We start from the raw sequence: 26,384 nt of genomic DNA, 5'->3' as shown, positions 1-26,384 counted from the left end.
TGTTGAATTCAGGAAATACGGTGGTGAAGTATTTGCAAAACCTAGACATAATCCGTTGATTGAAATGATTTTAGTCCATTTCTTTAGGGATATCGCCAAAAAATGCCACATTAAAAATATCCGCGATGATGTTTCGGAGTTTTTCATGAAAGTGGTTCGCGACACAGTCGATTATCGAGAGAAAAACAATGTGAATCGAAATAATTTTATGGACATTCTGATCAAACTGAAGAACGAAGAGACAAACAACAAAGATAAGATACTAACTCTGAATGAAATCGCAGCGCAAGCATTTTTTTTCTTCCTCGCTGGATTCGATTCGTCGTCGTCAACTTTATCATATTGTTTGTACGAGTTAGCATTGAACCCGGAAATACAGGCAAAAGCCAGGCGAGTGATTCAAGAGGCATTTGAGAAACATGGAACATTTACATACGAAATGATGTTGGACATGCCGTACATCGATCACATACTTCAGGGTGAGTGACAATGACATGATTAGTATACATGTAGTCTGTGTTAATTGATTCCTCTATATTCATGCCAACTTACCAAGCAGAAACTCTCCGAATGTACCCGACGCTATCGAATTTAACCCGAAGAACGATGAATGATTATCAAGTGCCTGGAACAAATGATGTGATTCAAAAGGGACTAATGGTGGTGATTCCGATTTTTGCTATTCAGCGTGATTCTCGATACTATGCAGACCCAGAGAAGTTCAGCCCCGATCGTTTCGATGGGGAAGAGGCGAAGCAGAGAAATTCTATGTTGTGGCTACCATTTGGTGAGGGTCCTAGGAGCTGCATCGCTGCACGTTTTGGCATGATGCAAGCACGCATTGGACTTGTGACCATCCTGAACAATTTCGAAGTTTCAATTGGCGAAAGAACAGAAATTACCTACGAACCAAATCCATTGGCACTAACACCAAAAGGTGGCATATATTTGAAATTTAAAGCGATAAAGTAACACCGAAATCACAATATGTGTGGAATGTGTCAAATAAAGCGCCATTTGTGTCATGATGCTTTTGTTTTTATTGGTTTTTATAAGTCCAAACGCATTCAATATGAACGTTCAAAAGTCGCTTAAACGTTCAGAACCATTAGCCCATATAGTATTGCATAGTTTATCTTCCATGGGCTTGGTGGCGCCAATATTACGATAAACGTCAAAATATAGGATTGTATACATTGCACATTGTGATTCCGGTTACATGACAAAAATGAACGTGCGATTATAATATATTGATAATTATCAAAGCAGATGACCAAATTCTGATTATTAGTTTGGAATAATTACCTTTAAAGCGTCACGACTTTTCCGCACACACTACAGTAGGTAAAATCTAAATAATACACAATCCAATTTAAATCCGCTCGCTTTAGACAATTGAATTTCTTTATTTTCTTTTAAAAATAATTTTTCTTGTTAACATTAAGTGTCGAGCATTTACATGTCCATCGTTTTGCAATCAATAATAATAGTTCATTCGTATGGATTCTTTAGGTCCCTTGTGTAACTCGTATTTGCACTTCATTCAAATGTCAACAAAATTGTTTTTTTTTCCTTTCTCTCTATCTTGGTTTACCATCAAAAATATACAACAACGAATTTTTGTTATAATTCACATAAAAACCTATCCCTAACATGTATTTTTCTTTAAAATAAAGTTTCAATTCTTTCTTTCTTTGGAATTTTCTCTTCTTTCTTTTGTTCTTTTTCATCCACGTTAGTAAAAAAAAATTTATTTTTCATAGCGACAAGATAAAATTGATTGTATATGCTAAAGGAATGAATGAGTTTATTTTGTCGTAAATTAATTTACAAAATGAATTTTCGACCACTTTTGCATTCATTCTTATCGAAACCACAATTCACACACAATGGCGCAACCTTGTTTAAAAATAGTTTGGCCCAACCTTTTTTTTTTCATTTGAAATATTACACATTTTGATTATAAATTTGTGTGGAACTAAACAAAACTGCCAAATTTCTCAATGACCTCAAGACACCTTTCGTATTTTGGTAGCGTCTCACCACTTAATTATATTTCCGCACACACCACTGTAGGACCTACAGTGTAGGTGTAAAGGTATTTAATTTGACATTTTTCAAGGAAACATTTCCATTTAAGTGAAATGTTGTTGATCTGACCTACAGTCATGCGAACGCATGTCAATTTTTGATTTTTGAATTTTCGTTCAAGATATATATATATATACCAAATGTTTATTTTTTAATTGAATTTTTATGTATTCGTTTATTTGTACTCTTTGAATTCGAACATATCCTGTGTGGAAATGGAATGGTGATGTCTTATTGGATTGGCGTTCGATTTATCGAAAAATTTTGAATGGAAAATTTCAATTAACGAAAAGAACGGGAATTTTTAGGATTTCTTGAGTGGTCGATCCAATGCCCTTAATGGACAGATGTTTAGAATTTCCCATTCTTTTTTTTTGTTTGATGTTTTAAGTAGTTATTAAATTTGGAGTTGGCTTCGGAAGTTCATTCGTTCGAAAAATTTTTGTTCGTTGTTCTTTGAAGTTTTTTTTTTCATACAAAATTTAATGTCGTCCGGCTCGAACAACGAACAATTTTTTTTAATCATGTCGAACAAGCGTTCGACTGCCAACAGTAGTTCGAAAATACGATCTTTATTGTTGATGTCGGTTCGTCCGCGAGGACTTTATGACGGCCACCCAATTTTTAGTCTCGATAAAAGTTTTTTTGATTTTACAAAAAAATCATTTTCATCACTTCACTCAAAGGAAATAAAATTTCTTTCGGTCAATTTGTGTTTTTCTTTTTTCAATCCATGTGAAAAAAAAATGCATTCAATTTCAGTAGTCTCCTGAAGCTTATTTTATTGCATAAAAAACAGAAAGCGAAATTCATATTTACATTTTTCTATATTTTCATCTAAAGCAAAATGATTTAAATTTATTGAAATTTTTTTCGATAACGATTTATTCGCTTTTGGCCATGCAAAAATGCAATTCCATTTATGACATGAGGAAAAAAGTATGATTAGAAATTTAGAATAAATATTTGCCAATGTTAATTGATTGAAGAGTTTTCGTTTATGAAAAAAAGAATAACTATTCCCAAGCTCGCGTTCATGGTGAGTCAAAAACGACATCGGCCCTGAAGGCGAGGATAGCATCAAACTGTCAAAATACACGGGCACTTTCGATGCTTGTGTACGTGTGTGACACAGTGTGCAACAATGTTCACTTTTAATAAGCTTCAAGCGGTACCGTCTAGAGAGTGTCTTGGAGTTTTACGTCATATCTATCTCATGTACTTAGATACGAACAAAGCGATTTTGATATTCCAATAGGTCCGAAATGTTTAGAGCGCCATTCCGACCCATGTTCAATCACACAGGATAGTTTTGCGAATGTCACACATTCTGTCGTTCTTCTCCAATATAGCAATATCCAAAAAATCTGTACCGTCATTTTGTTCGGTTTGATCTTATTGCTAAAAAACATTCATTTTTACCACATTGTCCATAACCTCTTTTTCCTTGGTTATTCATCATTTTTAGAAATTCGATAAACATTAATTTGTCTCATTTATTTGTTCAGTGAATAAATCGTTTGTTTTTTTTTCTATTTATTTCGCATTTAATTAAGTAGTAAAACATTACAAAATGTTGTTGTCAAGAAATAAAATTGATTCGTCGATAAAAATGATTTGTTTTCATTTTTTTATTTCTTGTATTTGTTTTTGTATGGTCAAACAAATTATTATTTATTCATCGCATTTAATTTGTATTTTGCAAGAAAAAATATATGATTGGATTTGCTAAAAAATATATATGGAGTTGCATAAAACTAGCCATCACACAGAGGTTCTGAAACGATACAAAAAATACACACATGTTTTTCTCTTTTTGTTCCCAGTGTCTAGAGTTGTATTGATTGTGAGGGTGTGAGATAACTAACTATGTCATTCCTCTGTTTGTGAGTGAGTTGCATTAACAGTGGCAAATATTTCGTATATATGTGTGTGTGTCAAAACATTAAATAAAATATAAAAATAGTCGATTGTGAAGCATGATTACATAATTTGCCAACAAACTACTGTCTACAGAGCTAAAAGTGCGGCTTGCTGTTTGTTTCTGGTAGAGGCGAAAGCTTTACGACTTTAATAATCGAATACAGAATTGAAACCGGTTTAAGTTTTTATGTTTTTGACCCACATTCCAATTACAGAATTTCACATTCTGAGGTCCCGCACTTCAAACTAAGAAAAAAGCAAGATGACTTTTAGTCCTGAATTCCAAGCCAAGTTTTGATTTAGCGAAGCGAATAGTGTAAGAAAAGACTATTAACAGTCTCGATGTGCATAAAAATTCGTTAAAATTCATCTTTGTTTGTTTTTTTTTTGTTCTACTAAAAATGTAATTCCAAGCAAAAAAAAGAACTCAAAAGATCGTTGCATATGGCATTAGGTGACAACAATGATATTTTTCTCTTACTCTGCCAAAATTCAGTGCTTGAACACACTCAAAATTTTGTCTGTTTGTAGAATGTAATGAATTTCTGTGTAAGTACAATGGTAAATTGTTGAAACCAAAGCCAACATCATATACATATCTTTGCTAATGAACGGTAGGCCAACAAAAATGTTGACATCTCCTAGTCTACTACGTATTTTATATATGTTTGTGTGAAAGAGAAATAGTTGTTGATGAATAATTGGTTTACATTTTTTTTTGGTTATCCTTAGAATAGAATAGATTCATTCCGATGTGAAAATGTGATGTGATGATGAGGGTGAATGTCAGTGTGTGAGCTAATGCATAGATAAATGAGATAAGCCTCGTCAAAAAATTCAACACAAGTAATATATAAATGTGATTTGTTATATATACCGAATTGTTTAACTAGTACAAAAATAAATTTCAAGCGATATGACAGAGAGAATAGGGGAAAAAAAGGGTGTGTAATCAAAAAGCGGTCTGATGCAAAACTAAAGTTTATAAGTGTAACACTGACTCAGGAGACGGACGTGGTATGTTTTTGTCCTTGTCTTTGACCATTTTCTTCTCATTAAAGCACAATGTAATCCAATTGTTTTGCTTTTGTCGTTGATGACGGTTTCTATAGCACGAAGTAAATTATCACCACAAAAACCACGGGTACACACACAAATGCAGAGAGGAAGAGAGAGAATTTTAGTAAGAAGTACAATAAGCTGAAGTAAAATAGAAATGGATAGAGATTATCACATTTGATTACCTGTTTGGATTTTCGTTGTTGCATTGTTGATCGGTGTCGGCTGCAGTTCCATAGGCACCAGAAAACATGGAATGTCGACGTGGTATCCAGTCTAAATTTCCTCTCAATGACATGTACACACCGAGACTTTTCATTAAAGCGGCTCGAACCTGTGTATGTGATTAGTAATTTTTTTTTCTTTCTGTTATTCAGATTGTTGTTGCCGTTGGTTAAAATTGAATGCATAAGAATGATGGTATATATAATTGGTGTGTATGGGGTGAGACATTTTGACATTTTACCTCGTTATTTAGAAAGCAATAGATAGTGGCGATGAATAGACCTTGGAATGATGTGAGAAAGTGCGTTGTATAAGACCATAGTGCGAATTCGAGTGCGGTTCGATGTAATGGTGCTTCAGTCATATTTAATATGTTCGTAATACCAAGCAATGGTATTAAAACGATGGCCGCTCGTACCGCCTTACGCACTTGTTCGATATCGCTTGTATGGCTTTGTCGTAATTTTACCACTAAAACTCGAATGATATTCAGTAAAAATATGAAATTGAGTAGTAAAACGGCTAAACGAGGACCCTCTAATATCCAATAGATTGACGTAAAATTATAACCCCACCAACATCTATGCGAGAGAGAGAGAGAGAGAGAGAGAAAACAAATAAAAAAATAGATCAATAGATTTAATTGAGCAATCAACACAGCAAAGATTTTTTCTGCTTTTTTTTTGTTGCTTTCTTTACTTTAGTCCTTTTTTGTATTTTGCTGTGAATGCAGCCCAGATGGTGGTCATGAATGCAGGCAATCCCCAACCGAGAATGGCATAGAACGTGTGCGGAAAACGGCCTTGAAACACTGTCACCGTTACAACATTATGCAAATATAGTCCTTCGATGAACATCCACATAAACATTGCCGTACGTGCATACTCCAGCAACACATATGAACTCTCGCATAGATATGGCTAGAGATGAAGAAAGAGAGAGAAAAAGCACACGATGCAGAGTGCGGAGGATACAACATGAAATGCAATGCATTGAAAAATTGGACACACACACGCACACACATGTGTGTGTGCGTGTGATGTGCACATATCAAGATAAATTAGCTGAAATGTTTACCGTATTTTGAATGCCTGACATGCTCTCATTAGCTAAATCTCGTCCATTCCGATTAATCGCTTGATCTAAATACAATGTTAACCGAATTATCACTTGTATTACCATCGCCACAAAGAGGTTCTTGTGAATTTTGGTGCGTGCATTCCGTAGACTTCTACCATTTTCGAATACAAATAAAACATTTTGATATGAAGGAATTAATGAAATTGATTTTATTCGGAATTGAATAAGTTTAAATTGTAGGAATTGAACAATTTTCATCATTGATTTGGAAATTGAACGAAAAATGTTGATCATCGATTTGGAAAATGGAATTTTTCGCTTCATTTAAATGGATTTTATTTTGAATAAAATGGAATTTGGATTTTAATTTAATTGCCAAATTTCAAAAATAGACGAAATCGGTGCTTCATACACAATCGTCTACTTACCGAATATTGCAAAAAATTATCAATGATATGAGTAGTGCAAACAGTGATACGCTGGAGTAGGAAAAAAAGTTGAATTTTAGTATGAACTTTTATTTTATGAACTTTTTTCCAAGTTTCTGAATTCTTATCACCACGGAAATTTAATTTTCAATAGTTTACAAAGAAGTTTGCCGAGTTTTCTATAAAACAAAGTACTTCAGTAAACTATTCGCATATTTTCTTTTTCTTCTCTACCTCAAACGCAGAGTCTTTTAATAAAAAAAATTGAAATGAAATAACGACGGTAGTGAAAAAATGGCGAAATTTCCATGATTACAAACATTGTTTTGAGCGAATTTCATTTGCGTTCTCTTTCACATCCACATCTACCTTAATCCGAAAATTTCTAACGTCCTTGTACTTTCGGCAATATAAAACTTTCGATGCGCCACATCCTCACCATAAGCATACAATTTTTTAAATAAGTTTTTCATTTCATCCGTATAGCAAGGTGTATAATTCGTCCAACCTAGAATGAACAAAGAGAAAAGAATATGTGAAAAAAATGTGCATGTTCCATCGGAATTAAAGAAACGAGTATATGAAACGATAAAGAAACTTGCAAATACGATTTAAGTGGAATTTCTCCATAAAGTTTGACGGTTAACTATTTATCATTGAAATGGATATGCAGAAAAAGAATGGAATTGGTCTAGAGAAGCGTATTTTAATGTAGGAAAATTGTCTCTATTCTTTTCCTTGGATATATGAAAATTGTCACCTTCTCTTTCTCTACCTTAGTTTGATCAAAGCAACATGTTAAACAAACACCGTGGTTGTCGAATGAGTATAAACGATGCATACTGCCCAAGCACAGGACCGAGTAATAGCAAACGTACCGCATTGAATACAAAATCAATGGAATATCAAGGAGAAACATGAAAAAAAATGTCAATACCGTCAATCAAGCTCAATACATTTTTTTCGAATAAAGTAATTGGTGCATTAAACCGCTTTCGTTACAAAAATTTCGAGCTCAGGTTTATTTTGTTATTAAACCTGTAAATAGATTGGGTCAAGAGCACTTGGTGCAGACGATGTTCGGTTCATTTAATCGAAAAGTGATTTAAAATAATTTGAAGGCAAATAAGGGTGAGTTTTCCATTCAAAATTTACGGGGAATCGGTTGAAATTGGCGGGCGACCTTTACGATATATTTCCCATTCAAATGCAATGACCCACAAAGTTGTGATTTTCTTCTTTACAATTTCTTTTCTTTATTCATTCTCGATGCCTCATTGTTTGTGTCGCAGTATATTAAGCTTTTGAAGTTCAAAATCATTCAAAATGTTTTCTGATGAACAGTAGTCAATTCCATTGTAGGGGATTTCGTGAATTTTGTATATATCAATATGCTTTCGGATGGATTGAATTTCTTCTCCTTACTTTCCTCCATTCTTCAGCTTGTATTTGCGCATTTCTTTAAAATGTTTGAGGAAGAAAAAAAAAACAACCGGATTTATTCACCGATGACTAACCATTTGGAAACTGTGTCTTGGTTGATCCTTGTTTTACCATCCAATGACCATCGCCATCGCACCTTCTTTCCACGTATTCTGCAAAAATCGAGAAGAAGAAGAAGAAATAGAGCAAATATTCTGAATTATATATATGTAGGTGAGCTAAGGTAGATGAATATATGGTTCTCACTCTCTATGGGAAACTTTTAACGATTTTTTATTTGCATCTCGAAAACAATAGCGCTCGTTGGAAGAAAGGAAGTGCAACTATTTGTAAACACAAAAACGTATCTTCTCGTACGCGGATGACACGTTACGCTTGTTTTTTTTTCCTTCTTCTTTTCGTTGAAATCCGACAAGACTGCTTATTGTGCTCTATTGTCTGTTCGTTCGTTGCCAAGGAAATATTGTTTACCAAATCGGAAGAAGAGACAAGAAAAATTGAAAAGCGAAACACAAATGCCAGCAAATTGGTTCGCAACTCTAATTTGTATGTTGCCAAAAACTTTCTGCTCAATTCAATCAACACAAAATGTTGACTTTTACCAAAGAAAATATACCTAGAGAGTAATTAAATAATAAACATATGTTACGATGCTTTTCCTGTAACACATTGCCAGCGTTGCTTCAATTAAATCCGAATGGCAAAATTCACTTATTTCAATATTTGCACTTTGGATTGCATTTGTGGAGAGAGAGAAGGAGCGAGAGTGAGAATGAGAGCGATAGCAAGAGCGAGAGTGAGAGTGAGAGTGAGAACGAAAGTAAGAGTGAGAGCTAGAAAGAGTAAGAGAGCCGGAGAACGGGGAAGAGACCCACATAGAGGAGAAGAGAGCTAAAGAGCGAGGAAGCGGACGAGATTTTCAACATCCGACAATTTGATTTGCAAATTAAATCTTGGTGCGTTTCAAATGCGCCAGAGCACATGAACGCACCGTGTTAGACGTGACGAAGTGCTACACAATAAACCACATAATTTGTAATTAATAGTCCCATTATTCGGGTGTTCAAAGTGAAATAGTTTGTTGCCACAATTGAATGTTAACCATAAAACCGCCGGTGTTTATACAAACATGTTCCATGTGCATTTCGGGTGCATGATTTGCAAACAGTTAGTGCTCACTTCGGGCGAAACTTTTCACATTCAAAATTAATGTTGAGGTGTTGCTTTCAGCAAAAGTCTTTTGATTCATCCTGATGTCATTAAAAGTTTGATATTATTATAACTCAATGGGATATTCTCACATGGAATAACACTTGGCATTGCGGTTGAAGAGAGTTTGTACCATTTTTCATGCGTTGATGCCTTCATCCACATCATGATGACTTTTCCATTTTCTGCATCAGAATTTAGAAGTTTTACACTATTTTGCTTGACATTGGAATTAAACGATTCAACATCTGCAGTGCACAAAAATGGTTTTTCAATGTACCTCTTTGGAGCAAGAAGACGATTTTAGAGTTTGAGCTCTACACTCTATTATAGCACCAAAAAATTTAAATATTTATTCAAAATCGAAAATCTTCTGAATTCGCAGTGAAATTAAATTTTTTTTTTCTCAATAATAGTTTGAGTTCAAATATGAATCAGTTCAGTTTGTGTGTCAACTTTTGTTTAAAGTATGGTAAACTGCAGTTCACTAACATGTGAGCAAATATTTCCACCCTGAATAAGTTTCATAAAGAAAAAACGCAAAATTTTTCCCACAGTAGCTACTGTCATAGGATTTTGTAATAATTAAGTATCATGGCGTTCATGGCGTTTAAAATGCGAGCATCATTTTCTAGGCCACAAAATCACTGATTCGCTGAAGAGAGAGCCAAAAGCAGAACCAATACCGAAAACCAGGCGAAAAAACAGAAGACAACATAAATGGTCAAAAACAAACATTGCGTTGGATATTTGCAAAAAGTGTGCAACCCGTATTACAATTCATACGGAAGACTGGACCATAGTGCGGGACGAGAGAAAAATTGTAAATTGGCTCAAGTTAGAAATGCATAATTCATATTTTTCGAATGAGAGTTGAAAAAAAATCCGGGGAGTACCAAAAAACACGACTCATTTATATGTTTTATAAGGCTGCTTATAGCATAAAACAACAGTAATTATTTGCTGTTATTCTTCCGCACACATGGTTCATAAAAACAGCTGTACACTTTTGCCAACAACACACTTTTCTGGTTGGCTGGCAATTGCGATGGAGAAAAAAAAATTGTTTTCACAGCAAAAACAGTATGTTCGGTTGTTGTCAGCGGTTTTCTTCTTTTAGCATTGTCCACACAGCTTTGATATTGATTATTTTGTTTTGTTCGAATTTGTCGCAAGTGGGATGTTTCGTCGCTTCCGGTGTATTGCTTACTGTAACACCCATTAAGAACAATCACCGTGAATGAACAATACAAATTACACGTTACGAAAAGAAAAAGTTTGCACAAAAGCAAATTAAAGAGTAACCTGGATATAAATTTAATTTACGATTGAACGAAAAGGCATTTCCGCACTTTCGAACTTGTTTCCCCAAAGGCACATCACGTCATCTGCATTGTTTTCGAGCAAAAGTTTCGGTATTGTTACGTTTGGTCAGGGAAACGCATACAAATGTTTCAACATGTTTTCTAATGTGCTTAACACAAATTGCGATAAAAGCCGGTGCAGTGAAGTAGTTTTCTTGTTTGCATATGGTTTGATCATATCTCTCAAATTGCACCGTTTCATTGAAATAAAATTGAGACAATTTGCAATGCAATTCGGTCATTTCGTTGAGTTGAAAAGGATTCCCCAGTAAATCGTTATCAAAATTGGAAGTTTCCAAATATGAATTGAACATCAATTCTGATGTACTGACCTATTCACTAGAGATTTCAGAATACTGCTTCTTTTCAACTGCATCAAGGGATTTTTGTTCCATTTTCATGGAAAAATCAAGGTCAATTTGTGAATCAGTAACCGTTTTCTCAAGATAAAAGCTTTGTACAACTCAAATTTATAGATTTATATCAAACAGCGTACTTCAACTGCCATATTTCGCAGATAAATATGTTCAATTATTCATTGTATTGACTGTGTTATAAAATGCAGTGAAGTGAACAGAATACCTGTTGCCAGAATTGGCTATAGATCACTCGGCAATCGACCAAATGTCAAATCCGATCAACTTTCAAGTGAAAAATTCTTTCCTGGAAAATTCACTTGTTTGTCAAGTCGTGCCATTTTTCTTTACCATTACGTTGGCAGCAGCCATAACTCAAGAAGAAAAGTGCATGTCGTGAATGCAATCGATTTAAATTGAAAAACTTTTGAATTAAGCGATTTCGATGGCAAAAGGTTTTTTTTTTTCAATTCTCCCATCGACTGTCTCAAGCTATTTTATCAAGTGCAATTTTTGCCATTTTTTATTTCGTTAAAAGTTATTATATTGGCTAAAAGTTATTATATTGGCTTGAACACTTATACTTTTTTTATCCAGCCACCAAACACACACACACACACACACACTCACGCGGCGTGTGTGTGTGTGTGTGTGCGTATGCAATTGGATTTCATAACGTAATCGGTGAGCCGTGAATGAGAACCGGTACATTCAGATTTCGTATAGTTTCAACGCATATTTCCAATTCACTGGAGAGAGAATACTTGTTTTTGCTGTGTCCCTCTTCAATTCCAACGGTGTATTTGATTGATTGAACACAACAACCAACTATGTCATAACTGAAATTGTTTTCATTTGTGTATTTCTCTCTCTCCACCTCGTTGGAACCAAACGTCTTATCGATACGAATCAATTCATGTTACCGAACGCTAAAAATGCACGTTTGAAAACACGTGAGGCAATCCTTATTACATTTTGATATGGCGAAGAACCTTTCCAGTCACGTGGCGTATCGTAATTTATTCTGTCGAAACAAATGTGCACTCATAAATCTGTAGAACTTTCTCTTCGATACGCAAAAGAGCTCCAGCCACCTGGCTTGATTTGATCGGTTAACTTGATGCACCTGTTCATTATTATATTTTGTTGTGGGAGAATCGTAAAGTCGGCGAAAAAAAAACTTTGGGTAAAAAAAAGCTCACGAAATACCCATCGTCCTTGGCTTTTCTTTCTTGTTGGGCCGTTTCTCCTTTTCTTCTTTTCTTCCTGTCTTCCTCTCCCCTGCCTTCCCTTTGGTTGACATTGTCGGCCCAACACCATTTTTGCTACCAATTCCCCCTCATCCCGTGACTCCCCATCATCAATAATTTTCATGTTGAACCATTTTTAATATCCAACACAAATGTAGAAAATACAAAAATGTGCCAAACCAAGAACAAAAAATGAGTAAAATGAAAGCAAAAAAAAAATCAACAACGCCGACGACAACGAAGAACTGACTGAATCAATAATATGTTTTTATTTGTTTCCCATTGGGGCATGATGCATTGAAAATGAAACATGAATTGAAGCAAAAGAAATGTATAAGCAAAGTCAAAAGATTACAATGTCGACTCAACAAATAAATATTAAGATATGAAAGCAACAAAAACGACAACAACGAAAAAAAAATGCTGCTGCTTAATCTAAAGTGTGTTAAGTTCAACCTTAGGCAGTGAAGAAAGCATTCAATTCGACCATGAAGATAAAATAGCTGCAATTGCAGATCCACATTCCGTCGTTCAGCTCACACAAACACACACTCTCTTCCTTTTTACTCGTAAAACAGACACTAAAGATGATTCCATTTGTATTCTTTGTTGTATGACATTTGCACTCACCGTCTCTCCTTACTTCGTCTTTCTCTTCTGCTTCTTCTACGACTTTCTCTCGTTCTCTTGCCTTCTATCGCTCTTGCTCTCTCTCTCTCTCCCGCTCTTGCATTCGCGAACAGACCGCGGTCGCTTACAATCCATCGTGAAGTCAAATTGGAAAATCAGTTCGGATTATGAATGTGTGTATCATATGGAGAGACGGCGGTGATGTGCTTCATGTTTGCGACATGGAATAATGGCGAAAAAATTGCAAACGCATTAAATACAAGGGTAAATTTACAATATACGACTATTAGTCCATATTTTATTCCATCTTTTGCATAAGTTATATCGCGTTAGCTTGAAAGTTTCTATAGATGTACTAGATTTGGTTCTTTCCATATCGATTTTTGATCTTGTGTTGAACATAACTAAAAGAAACCGAATGTGTTGCAAAACGAAGAATCACAAATATCGCAGCCGGTTCATATTCGCGTAGCTGCACCATGCTGCAACTCGTCGGGTAGTTGAGTTTTTGATGTAGTTTGTCGCCTGGCGGAAGTTGTGTGTCATCGCGACGTAGCCAATCAATCTCTCAACAAGAACATTATCCTCATTATTATCCATTATTCCCACACACACACACACACACTCTTTGCAAGACTGAATATCTCTGTGTTCGCGTGCGCGCTTAAAAACGTACTTTACGACTTTACTCCTTAACTCGGGCATAAAAGTGTAATAAATGCTCAAAAAGAAGGACTTAACGTTGAATTTTGCTGAATCGCTGAAAACACGATGCCATGCATAGTGCACACGCTCCCTCTCTCTCATAGGGAGAGTTAACAAAGATGATCTGTTCTTTTTGAGAACTACCATTGGTAATATGCAAAGCAAACTTCAGTTGTCGATTGAAGAGCCCACTTAAAAATTCATATACACAGTGAGTGAGGCAGAGAGAGACAGAGAAAAAGAGAGAGGGAGCCATGTGTGCAAGGCATTTTCCAGGAGTCAGCGTTCGAAAAGTGGAATATGAAGAATTCCCTTTTTGTGTATGTGTGTCTATAGTTTTCTTGAGAGGAGCGGAGAGAGTGAGAATAAAAGATGTTTTTCAAAGTAAAATGGTGCATTGATAAGCGTGGGCTTAAGTGTCGAATGAATTGAATATTTGAATTTGACTTCCTTTGTTCGTCGCTATTGCACGAACGGTGCACGCAAACTCGCAATTGGTTTCACATTTTTCGACTTTCTTCAACGAATTTACGAATTTTTTTAGAGTTTCCGGCAAATTTTCTTCCAATTTCTTGGTTTCGGATTTACAGAAAAAAAGTTTTCAGTGTTTTTTACAATAACAACAACGAATCCCTATACAATATCAAACAGTTTTAGCACTTACTCGTTACATCTAGTCCATTACAATGGGGGCACGGTTGTCGAACGATTATATTTGCTTGTGTTGGTGGCCAACACAAAAATCCATCCCAAGTCCAGTTGCAATATATGCCTAAAATTAGAAATCATCAAGAGAATAGAAACTTTATAGAAATTTCCAAAAATATCTAATCCACTTGTGTTTTTCTCTTGTCTTGTCCATGTTTTCCATTTAGACCGCGACAATGGCCACGATGACGATGAAGTGGGAAGACACACCGATGCATACAATTGAATCGGTCCCCAGAGAGTGCAACGGAACATCGATCCAAGTTTATAAATAAATTACCAGCGTATGATACTCTAATATGAATGTGTCACATTGAATGAGCGTCACCAGTTCGATGGTGTATTCGTTTGGGTTCAGCCATCACATCATGTGATGGCCAAGAAACAAATTTACATACACCCAACACCAAATTCGACGTAAACTTATCTCATTTCGAATTAAATCAAGTGTTCCCACATCCAATTGAATCAAACACGCATCAAAAATAAGCCGATTTCTCTCTAAATCTGACTTTTTCTCTCTCTAATGTGAAACCAGCATAATTCGGAGATTATGAAGAAAAAAAACAGATTATCCCTTTGCGTGTTTGTCATATATCATATTGTGATATGCATCGAACCAATCAAGTTAATGCGAAAATGAACAGAGAATTCAGAAAAAGAGAGATAGAGAGAGGGTGAGCGAGAAAAAGGGAGAGAAACAGGGGGAAAATACAACGAAATAAACAACAATACGAAGTGAGAGCCCCTAAAAACAAAGTGATGGGAAAAAAATTTCAATCAAAGCATTGAAACGATATTCATATTCTCTAGGTTATTGACAAGCACGTTCCACTGCTGCTTTGGAATTTCATGCAAATGATAAGAGTCAGACCGCATAGCGTAACTGGGACAGAGAAAAAACGAATTCATCGGATCTTTTACAATTGGCTAAAAATATCAAAGCATGTGCACTTTGGCTGAAAAAATGACATCCACCATATTGCGTGAAGAGAAAACAAACATTGTCCTCATTATTTTTCATTCGAACAGTTGATGTTGACATTGAATGAAATACAAAAGAAAATATATGACAAGGTTTTCGATGAAAAAGCAATTCCAGAAAATATACTCAAAATGATTACATCGCTTCGATTTTTGCTTTTCTTTCAAAATCAACTTAATGTATTCCTGAATCCTGAATTATAATTCAATACACGTGTCGGCTCAATGAGTCCAATCAACATACGGAGTGTTTTTTATTATTCAATGAATAAAATCCAAGTTTTCCACGCTTGGGGACAAAACTAGGCTTGCGGCGAAAGAAAAATATAGCTTTCAGTACGAATTGTACCACGAATTAGACTCGATCTTTGGATGATTATTGAATTAGATCTTTTTTCCATTTAAAACTGATTTTTATATCATCATCAAATTGATTATTTTAAATATTGAAAGCGTTTTCCGGAAAACCATAATCTCTTTTACTTCTCATCCTACGTTTACTTCCTATTGAATAATTGGACACCAGTAATTCTGATCACGTATATGGAATATTTGAATTGCTGAGAATATTCGCTGGACTTACTTCGATGCGTAGTTAAATGTCAATCTTAGGAAAAACTAAACGCAAAATTGGGACAAATGTTGATTTAATCAAGATTTGAAGGCCTCGAAAAAATCATTTCAAAGTGTCACTTTTCCAAAACACACCGTTAACTATGCATCAAAACAAGTCCATCGAATATTCTCAGCAGTTCATATAGTTTCCATTGTCTTCGGTGGTCAATTATGAGTTTGCTGAATCATAAATTTTGTATGGTTGATTCCACATATCTATTACTGAGGCATTTTGGCTTTCGGTATATTTCGGAAAGAGAGAGAGACTCTCACTGGTGATTTGACTGAGCAGTAAATGGAGCGATTACTTAATAATTCATCGAGCATGCAATAAGTAGATGGTCATGCAGCACCAGCCAAAGTGTCGTGTCTGTCGATTTCGATGTGTGTATATATGGTAAGTGTGTTTCAACCCTTTTTATCCATTTCAAAGTAACGGCAAAACAAACAAGGGCCGCAGTACATATCGATACAAATAAAACACAGTAACGACGTTTAATCAATCGATAAATTCGCAAAATATTCATTTGGTTACTACTCGAGTTCAATAGTCTTTAGTCTATATCGAGCAGCGATCAAATATGTTGTGGTTTTTCTGTGACGTTTCGATTTAATGGATGTGGTTCGTGGAAGTTTCCGCGATGCAAAGCCGTTGCTTTTCGGTTTTTGTTATTTGGAACGTATGGGCGTGTGTGCTTGTGATGTGATGTGATGATGAGTGAGAACAACACACTCAAAAATACGATGTGCGGTATCATGAAACAAGTGTTGTTTTGCTTTTATGAATGAATGAATTATGAGCGAGTGTCGAATATGCTTTCTCTCGCTTATAAATGGCAAGCAAGTCATGTACGATTTAAGATTCACAGAAAAGCCGAAGAGGAAAAGAGAGGGTGAGAGTGATAGAGAAAATCGACAATTTTATTACACGGAGTGAGAGTCAAGTGTATAAAACCAGCATTGATGGTATGGGGCGTCGATGGTCGACTTGGTGAGCTCCGTATTGATTTCGACATTTGCATATTAATACAAATATTGCCGTCAAATCGACACAATAAATTATTCATAAATTATTCATTGGATCCGATTTGTGGGATTTATTATACGTATCTATCTATATTAATCGATTCAATGGTGTATGGTGATGTATGGTGTGTTCTACTTTTACACACATCGTGTGTCTCTTCCACAAATAGAAACAATAAAGAAGACAGAAAAAAATAATAACGACAAACATGTGACAGACTTATGAGATAACTATATAATTCAAAAGCATATTTCTCAACACAATTTCAATTCAACGTGTGCAACGATTTTCCATTCGGATGTTTGCAATAAAAAAGAGAATGGATTTTAAGACAAAGTGCACTTACCTGGTATCGATGGGATTTTATCTTCATAACGTGTTGAACATATGTCGGACGTTGCATTGACCAGGTAGTGGGTGACATCGGTGACGATAGTGGTTGCGTTTGTTGTCGCTGAAATTGTTGCTGTTGACACCATTTCGAATAATTCATTACCTGGCTAACCGGTTTTTAGCTTCTTTTTTTCCCCTCTCTCCGGTTTTATTGTTTGTTTTCTGTACAACTTTTGAGCGGGCCGTTCCACTTCTCGGCTTGTGGAAGTTTTTGTGCTTTTTCAACTATGCCATGAATCTAAAACAAACTTTACGATGGATGTATCGAATTCACGTTCCTTATACTTTACCGCAACTGTGGAGTGGGTGCTTTAATTTATGGCACAAAACCAACGAAACGCTGACTAGTAACATTGACAACGTGTGATTTGTGTATCGCATTTCAAATCAATCACAGTAAAAACTACACAAACTCACTCACACGGATGGATGAGCGCAACACGACGGAAAATTTCAATTTTTGCATTGAGATTCTAAAGCACTGAGAATTGTCTTGAATTCAAGAGCACAAACTTCCACGGGTTGAAAAAGCGATAGGATAAAAACCGGCCAATTTTTCAGCAAAAATAATTGGTGCGTGATTATTTTTTTTCGTGTGATCGGATGCCTCGGAAATTGTGGAACTCGAACTTGGTTTTTCTAATGTGAGCCAAACCACAAATCGATTACATATTATACAACAGTTTCACTAGACACTTTCAATTTTGCAATTTACAATCGTAGTTTGACACTTTTTCTCTCTCGATGCCATCCAAATCAGGTCGACGCTTGTTAAGCACGTGTCAATTTATGTTTCCCCGTTCTATAAACCGCACATTACGCAATGCAGCAATTCATTCATCTGCAACAAAATGGAACAACGACAGAGTGAGACGAAAATTTTATGAATGCAGTTAGCCATAGTCTACAATTTGGAGAGATAGGAAGAGGAAGAGGAAAAGATAGAAAAGAAGAAATAGAGATAGACGGAGATGCAGTTAGAAAGAGAAAGAAAAAGTTGAGGACAGAATAAGTGAAAAGAAGCTACTTGACGTGTTCTCTTTTGAAAAATTTGATTCAACTTGCAAACACGGAAAATTAACAACAAAATAATAACAGAGTGGTGACTCTTTCTCTCAGTAACTTATCAACAGGGGGTTTCAATCAAATGTCATACCACACATACATCACGATGGTCAGCTGGACCAATTTCTCAAGCAAGCATACGTTTCAATTGACAAGCAGTGTCTTCATCAAAAACAGTCCCACTTGATGATCCAGAAATAGATTGGAATGCTGTGTTCGAACGCAGTTATGATCACAGCATTCGACCCAAAGCGTTTTTCAATATAAGAATACACAGTACCATTCATGGTGACAATCGCGATAATATTTTTGTAGGTAAAATGCACGGCAACCAATTTATCATGACAAGCATATCGAAAAATACAAACGTCCATACACTCGCCATTGGTGTCCATTCGGTCACGAAAAAAGGTGCACTTCATTGAATTCGAACATACTTTTACCGATGGCTCAGCATCTCAGCATTTCGTATCTGCGGATATATCCCAGCATATCGACTGTATAAGTTGCGTGCGTTGATGTGCATAGCTATATCGACTACACACAAACAGAGAGTTTTACACACAAACAGAGAGTTTTACACACAAACAGAGAGCGCAGTGTTTTTGTGCAGTCGATGTAGCTGTGCACATCAACGCATGCCACTTATACAGTGACTTGCGTCGTCGATATGCTCGGATATATCCGCAAATACGAAATGCTGTGATGCTGAGCCAACGGTAAACGTATGTTTGATTGAATTACACGGCATTTTTTTGTCGACGAAAATACCACACGGTAATAAAAATACGACCCACAGACGGTTACTTAAATATATACGCCTATAGACGAGTGTACCAGGAAGCGGCTAAAAAAAATTTATCGACATTTTTTCTCCATCGCAACGAGAAATAATTGAATTCTATGTAACAAATATTTTCATTAGCGTGTCTTCGCCCAAAAATTCATGAAGAATGTGGCTCACGTCCAATACCTACGAACGGTTCACGCTTCGCAGTAAAAACAAAACGAGCACAAAATGGAAAATTCATTCAATTTCCATTTTCAATGAGAAGAAATTGTACATGCACAACGTGAAATTGTAGAAATGCACTTTCACTGCACATACTCAGCGGCCAAGTTCATATATATTCAATATGCTTATGAGCCAATCAGTGTGCATTTCTAGTAGATTCACTAGCTCAGCAGAGAGAGCTATGAATGCGGAGAGAGCGGAGTCAGATCGACTGAAATACACGTGATATTATTTGGCGAATTCTGTGTATAACAACGTAAGCTGATTGCGCATTTTTTTTTTGTCTTCACTGCACATTTCGGTTTTTTTTGCATTGAAGATGAATAGTGATGGAAATTTATGTAAATTGTCTAGCATGACGCTGGCTGGTAGGTTCCATTTAATTATTAGCGTTTCGTGTGAATGAAAGCGCGAAAATGTGCACCGCAAATTGTTTCGAATCAATCGTTGTGTGTATCGTCGGAACATTCGGGCGAGCGAAAAAACAACAATATCGAGAGGTGATATTTTTTCCTTGTTCCTAGCGACACGAAGCACTTCGCGCAAAAATCTTTTATTAGTGTACATTTTCGTGAAGAATGTAAAAAGGTTTTTTTTTCTGGGAAAAAAATGTTGTCAATGTGGCTTTTACAATTTTGCTTGTTTTTTTCGTTGTTAACAATACTTGCGAAAGAATGTGGGTACACGCGAGAAAAAAAACCTCAATAAAAGAACAGAGATGAAGAATGCTACTTGCGTTTAAACGCAATGACAATTTCTTTTTTTTTTGCGCGCCGTTCAAGATGCGCGAGGACAATGGGCTACATAAATTAAGGCACGACAATGGCAATGACAACGATTTGCCGCAACGTGAATGTTGAACGAGCGTGGAAAAGGAAAAAAACAGTATAACAAGTCAATGCAATTACAAGATGATTCAAAGAGCAAGTGGTGATGGCATGGGTATGGGGGGGGGCAATTATGACGATACGATCCATTAACGAATGAACTTAAAATTGGATCGCAAACGCTTCAACGAGATGAAAAAAACAGCTATCATCTCTTTTCAGCCGCAGAGCAGCTTTCATCACATGTTATCAGATAAACGCACGATGATAATGAGCAATTCCTTCACATTTGCTATTTTTCTTGAAGAGTCAGCGCGAGCGCGGAACAACAACTACTGTAGAAAAAAAAGTATGAATTGGATAGCGACACAAAAGTGGGTAAAAATTGCGAGTGCCCGAGAGAGAGAGAGAGAGAGCGAGTGCCCGAGATAACAAGTACGGAGACTCGGTGGATGCTGCTACAGTTGAGATGTTGGAACTAAACAGTATATTGAAGTATAACAATGGGCGTGTGTACAAGTGTGCATTCGACATGGCTTTCATTCTTCACTTGGCCGCTGTACTTACGCGCTGTTGCGAGCACCATTCAATGTGTGTATGTATGTGACTTGGTTTGATTCAATGTTAAAGTCATGTTACTTGATATCCACTGCATGACCATTGAACTCAGCGCTTCTTCGTTTTTGAACATTGCGTGGGTATTTGGCGTGGACTCATTTTGAGAAATATCAACCACTCGGCCAAGCAGAAGCTTTTTTATATGTGGATGTGTGCTGGAAGTGTGTACTTTTCAAAATTTCAAGATTCAAATCAAGATAAAAGAACAATCAGAAATTGTGCTAACGCAAAGTGTCCTTAGGTTAGTGACAGTTTTTTTTTCTCAAATGTGAATGGTGCCATCACCTGAAACTCCCCCAAAAGCATTTTTTAGACTTTTTCGAATGAAATTGCACTTATAGTGCAATAATGAAAGGCAATCAACTTATACATAACAATCATGCTTTTTCCCTCCTAGCTCCATTTGAAAAAATCCTTCTTTACAAAAAATTTATTGTTGAGTCTGCAGAAAAAATTGCCCATTTGTATTGTCAAAAATATGCTTTTCAATAGGATGGAATCAATTGAAGATTGATTTATGGTAGACCAACCATATGTCTTCCGTACGAAGAAATCATTTGTGAACTCGGTTACGCTGACCATGCTTTTTCGTTGATACGAATAAAGGACACTATTTTTTTGGTTTTTCCTTCAATGTCCCTGGGTAAGTCAGCATATATAGTCATGTGATTTGCTTCTGTGACGGTGAAAAAGTAATGTAGAACTGCTCATTTGTGCGAGAAAAAAATGAGAATTCGCTGAGTTCATAGTAATCGTGTACAAATTTAATTTAAGTTGCATGAGGCGCATTTTGCACATATTCACACTACCATCTTCTCACACCCATAGTGACGAAAATATTCGGGATCGTGCCCTTCTTCATATTGGGAAATTCATTTTCAATTCATGGAAAGCAATGAGAATTTGAATTTCCTTTGAGTCTCATTGAGTTCTGGAGAATAAAAAAGAATTTTACAACAAGAAGATGAAGAAAATCGCAAAAATTTCAGTCCCTGCATTTCCATATACTCCATTTGGTAACAGCGCTTCAGAGCTATAAGCCAGTCTTCTGATAAACTTTGCGTAATTCATCTCATAAATTTTGGATTTGGGCCACTTGGCTTGTGCAATGCTTTCAATTTGTCGGTAAAGTTTTCTGGTGTGAACGTGTCAAAACTGTGCTGATAATCCATTTGTATGGTGTCAAAAAATTGGTCAATTCACACCCTCTGTATGACAAAGTGTGTCCAACAATTGAACTGTCACTTCAAAGATAACTTTTCAAATCATGAAGCGTATAGATTGTTAAACTTTTCTTTGAATGAAATGAATGAAAACTGAAAACATCGTCTTCCATTGAAACTGCACAATCAGCCGATCAATTTGCTTTACAGTCCACTGAAATCAAGACTTGACTGAAATACCTGCTAACTATAGCGCAGCAAATTCAACGGAATTTTTTTTTACCAAGAAAAAGAAAAACACGAATGAGAAAGAAACGCCGTTGTCACGCAACAGTAATAAAATTATACGATAACTGCATATTTCATATAGGAAAATCCAACATTATCTATGTTTGTGCTTTGTCGTCTGCTCTCCGATTTCCAAGAAAATGGACTTTTAAGCTTTAAAGTAGACTGAATTTGTGATACAGATAGATGTGAACGGAGTTCCGTATTTTTCGTTCTATTTTTTTCATCGTGTGTGGAAATTATTTCAGGATGAAGGTGACGGTAAGAATCAAATGGTTTTTGGATAACAAGAAAAATACAAGCCGACACATTTGAGAGTCAAAAATTGCAATGGTTACTTACACATTTATTCACTAGACCTCTATGATTGATGCTAATGCATTATGGTAATGTATGATAATATACGTGTTAGTTTGCCACACAGTGTGGCCCACACTAAAAGCTTTGATCATCTGTTATCTCTAGAACGTCATTTTGCAACTGCAATGCACCGCAGAAACGGAACACAGAGAGGAATTCACAGGCAAATGAATGTCATTTCTATTGAATGAAGAATATCTCGAGTTGATTTTCAAAATGCCTCACCGAAAATTGCGCAATTTTGGATATGAATGAGAATTCCCCATATAAATATGGGGAAATGAATCACTTTGTATCTAACGGTTTTGAGTTATTTGTTATGAATAAGAACGTCTAAATACGCGGTATTTAGTGGATAAGTGGTAATATGGGTACATTTTTGGGTGATTCATCTATCAGTAATCAGCAAAGAAAAGGGTGAAGGTGTCTTCAATGTTTATGCATGCAATAGGAAATTGCAATTAGCAATGCAAAATCGAATATTTCTGACGGTGGAGGATCGGTATTTTGACACTCCAATCCGATTAAGTAGTGAATTGAACGAGAATGCCACTTTTAACCAAAAATAATGCTTAGGAACGTTCTTGACTAACTGCATTTATCCAATAACGCTTAGAATAATGGTTAAATAAGGATAAGAGTGGATGTAGTGCAAAATTATAATATAATAATATTTAAGCGGTTTCGATTTGAACAAAAGTCATCAATGACAGATAGCTGAGGATGTATGCTGAGCAGAGAAAACTCAGTAAGCCGATTTTGATTTTTTGACTTGATATCCAAAGGTGTTGACGCAGCCTAATCCGGATGATCCTGACCCCTGCTGGCGTTTTATGACTTCCAATGTGATTTTTTTCTACCCATCAAGAATTTGGAATCGATTTTCAAAATTGAAGACCTTTTTTGCTCTTCGAAAAAAAAAAAATTTGGTGTCAGAACCTAAGTTGTTATCCATGCAAAGATCTGTGGTGATTGACAAATTATTTCATGGCCAACATTAAAAATGTGACCCAATTTCATTTTCGCACATAAATTTGTACAATAATCAAGTCACTAAATCAAAACGATCCGATCTCGACTGAATATATCCTCAGATATCTGTTATTGCCTAAACAAAAGACCTTGAACTACACCATCCGCAACCAATGCCAATGTGAATTTATTGTGAAAATAAAATCACGCGAGCAAAGCCAAGTCTATATATATACATTTTATTAGCAATCAATCGGCATTCTGGGATGTGTCATGGGTAGACGGATTCACGAATTCGCAAAATGTGCGATGGAATTCGCACGTTTTCGATTGATTGACAGAGACTGTTGATAGATTTGAATTTGATGGTCTCAGTACAATCTCTAAGCACATGGCTTCAGAATGTAAATCATGCGAGCTGATGTTGCATCACCACCACCACCGTCGCCACGATGCTACTCCTACGTCGACTCCAAAATATTGTAACGCTTTTGGAGTTGTGTGCAGAAAAGTAACCAAGTCAAAAAGAGCGCCAACCAAAGCAGTTGCAATTGAAGCGGTCGAATTAGTGGAATCACCGGAAATAACAGCATATACTTGCCATGGTGACAGCATTTCGCATGATTTGACTATATAACGATATCTTTGGAAATTTTCACAATAAATTAAGAACAGTATAACCTGAAAATGCAGATTTTTCGATGAAAAATTGCATTGAATGCATGAAATGCGAGCTTTTTTATTTTTATCAAATCTTTCAACAGAAATTTTAAGTGGAGTTTGCAATTGAAAGGTTGCAATGCAATTTCGTACAAAATACGACAATATTCCATGTTGGAGCACATTTTCAATATGACAACATTCCATTATGCGTTTATCAAATGGTTTTACATTGAATATTTACCTAGGGGCTAACCACGGATTTTTTTATTGATAAAATCTGTTTTTATCGCCCAATTTTAATCACATCCGTAAAAAATTGAAAAAATCTGTATATATTGAATTTCATCGTTTAATATCGACTATAATCGTTTAATGTGCTGACGTCATTACCGATTCAAAAATGCTGGAAGTGGGTTTTGGTGGATCCTCAGGATCGTTTAGTACTGCTCCCGGTTCTGGAAGTGGATCCTCAGGATGGGCCAGGGCATTGTCAAACCCAGTCTGGTCCATCCTGAAGATCCACCAAAGCCCACTTCCAGAATCGGGAGCAGTTCTGAACGATCCTGAGGATGCACCAAAACCCGCTTCTAGAACAGTATCCATTCGTTGAAGCGAACAAATTACTGCAAAAATCGGGCAAAATCGACCAAAATGTGATCATATCGGAATTTATTTGTTTAAATGATAAAAAACGTTAAAGTCGGTCATTATTGGTTATTTTTAAAACCGTGGTTATCCCCTACGTATTTACGAATGCACCGCGTGATGCGAAGCAAAAAAACAACCGGTGGGTAGTGGAAAAAAAGAAGCTAACATCCACTAGTACAAATGCAGTAATTTATCTTTATTGTACGATTCATTTCAGGATCATTTAATGCATGGAAACCAGTTATATTTGATGTTGCGAAAAACCAATTGAAAAGAACGAAGAAGGACACGAAAATGTTCAAGGCGTTTCGCGGTTTCAATTGAAAATGCTAAGACATACGTACATGGTGGGAACAAAAACGAAATCATCGCTTCGAAATGAAAATTGGTTCCGTTGAATACGCGGATTACCATGTTTTCCGCGAAAATATCTCTTCAATTAGCAATTTCAATTTTCTATGATGCGATCATGAAGATTCGGAACTGAAAACGGCATCGCCCGTTGATACCCGACCCAATGCATATACAATTAATCATTTCCTCATGAAATATTCGTGAGATAACATTCAAAGCACGTTTACAAAAGCTTCGATAATACTTGAAGTACTCGCCTATGATACGCTTGCCATCGCGAAGAAGTGCACAGCAACGAGGGTGAGTGGCGGGCGGGTGAACGACGCAAGGAACCGCAGCAAGTAATGAAAGTATTTTCTTAAGAAATTCACATACTATACGACACATCGCTCACTTCTTTTTTTCCTCCTTCTTCAATAGAAAACCGCACTTCAACAAAACCATTGATAAGTTTCGAAAGAAAATTGTATTCCGCATAAAGAGCGCATAAACAAAGGAAAATACACAAAGGAATTTTGGTGTACTGTGAAGTTTTTCACCGATACATTTTCCGTGTTTTTTTCTCAACAATGATGAAAGGAAAAAGTACAGGAGGAGAAGAATAAGGAATACACTCTCTTTCCGATTTTTTTTTAAATCAAAAAAATAACGCATGCGACGAAATTATCTTGGATTCAGCGTTTCACCCCCTTTTCATATCACATAATCCTCCTTTAAATATTGGATCGAAATTTTCGATATATTTTTCGCTTTATGCAGAAATGAAAAGGGTTGTGGCTTATGATAACTGTTCCCCCAACCAAATAGGAACCAGCACTTGATTGTAAAAGAAGAGATTAAAGATTTTCCAATTCTAGTCATGCGTTTTGCTGTTTGTGCTTGTATTTTAATACGCTGGCATTCAAAAATGCCCCGTCTACT

General features: G+C 36.0%; 2 protein-coding genes across 3 annotated transcripts in view; one reads left to right on the top strand and one right to left on the bottom strand.

Annotated features, from left to right (window-relative positions):
* The first annotated feature begins 451 nt into the window (after positions 1-451).
* Positions 452-1,171, top strand: LOC129569800 (probable cytochrome P450 6a14). Its single transcript, XM_055448965.1, has 3 exons — positions 452-479; positions 560-968; positions 1,057-1,171. The coding sequence occupies exons 1-3, from the start codon at positions 452-454 to the stop codon at positions 1,169-1,171; spliced, it is 552 nt and encodes a 183-aa protein (XP_055304940.1).
* Positions 1,172-1,700: 529 nt separating this feature from the next.
* Positions 1,701-26,384, bottom strand: part of LOC129569809 (PDF receptor) — a 36,041-nt gene continuing 11,357 nt past the window's right edge. Inside the window, exons 2-12 of one of the 2 annotated variants that reach the window (XM_055448975.1) lie at positions 17,444-18,331; positions 14,428-14,535; positions 8,324-8,401; positions 7,176-7,314; positions 6,807-6,857; positions 6,376-6,529; positions 5,998-6,218; positions 5,540-5,879; positions 5,259-5,407; positions 5,016-5,120; positions 1,701-3,868 (exon numbers count right to left, since the gene is read on the bottom strand). In XM_055448975.1, coding sequence (XP_055304950.1) covers positions 3,856-3,868; positions 5,016-5,120; positions 5,259-5,407; positions 5,540-5,879; positions 5,998-6,218; positions 6,376-6,529; positions 6,807-6,857; positions 7,176-7,314; positions 8,324-8,401; positions 14,428-14,535; positions 17,444-17,576 — 1,491 coding nt within the window. In that variant the 5' untranslated portion in view covers positions 17,577-18,331 and the 3' untranslated portion in view covers positions 1,701-3,855. Of the gene's footprint in view, positions 5,121-5,258; positions 5,408-5,539; positions 5,880-5,997; positions 6,219-6,375; positions 6,530-6,806; positions 6,858-7,175; positions 7,315-8,323; positions 8,402-14,427; positions 14,536-17,443; positions 18,332-26,384 lie in introns of both variants that reach the window. The other variant, XM_055448974.1, reaches the window with a different exon arrangement.

This window comes from Sitodiplosis mosellana, unplaced genomic scaffold, assembly GCF_009176505.1.
Source record: "Sitodiplosis mosellana isolate CC-2019 unplaced genomic scaffold, AAFC_SMos_1.0 Smas_scaffold_44, whole genome shotgun sequence".
NCBI lineage: Eukaryota > Metazoa > Arthropoda > Insecta > Diptera > Cecidomyiidae > Sitodiplosis > Sitodiplosis mosellana.
This window is presented reverse-complemented; position numbering and strand designations above follow the sequence as displayed.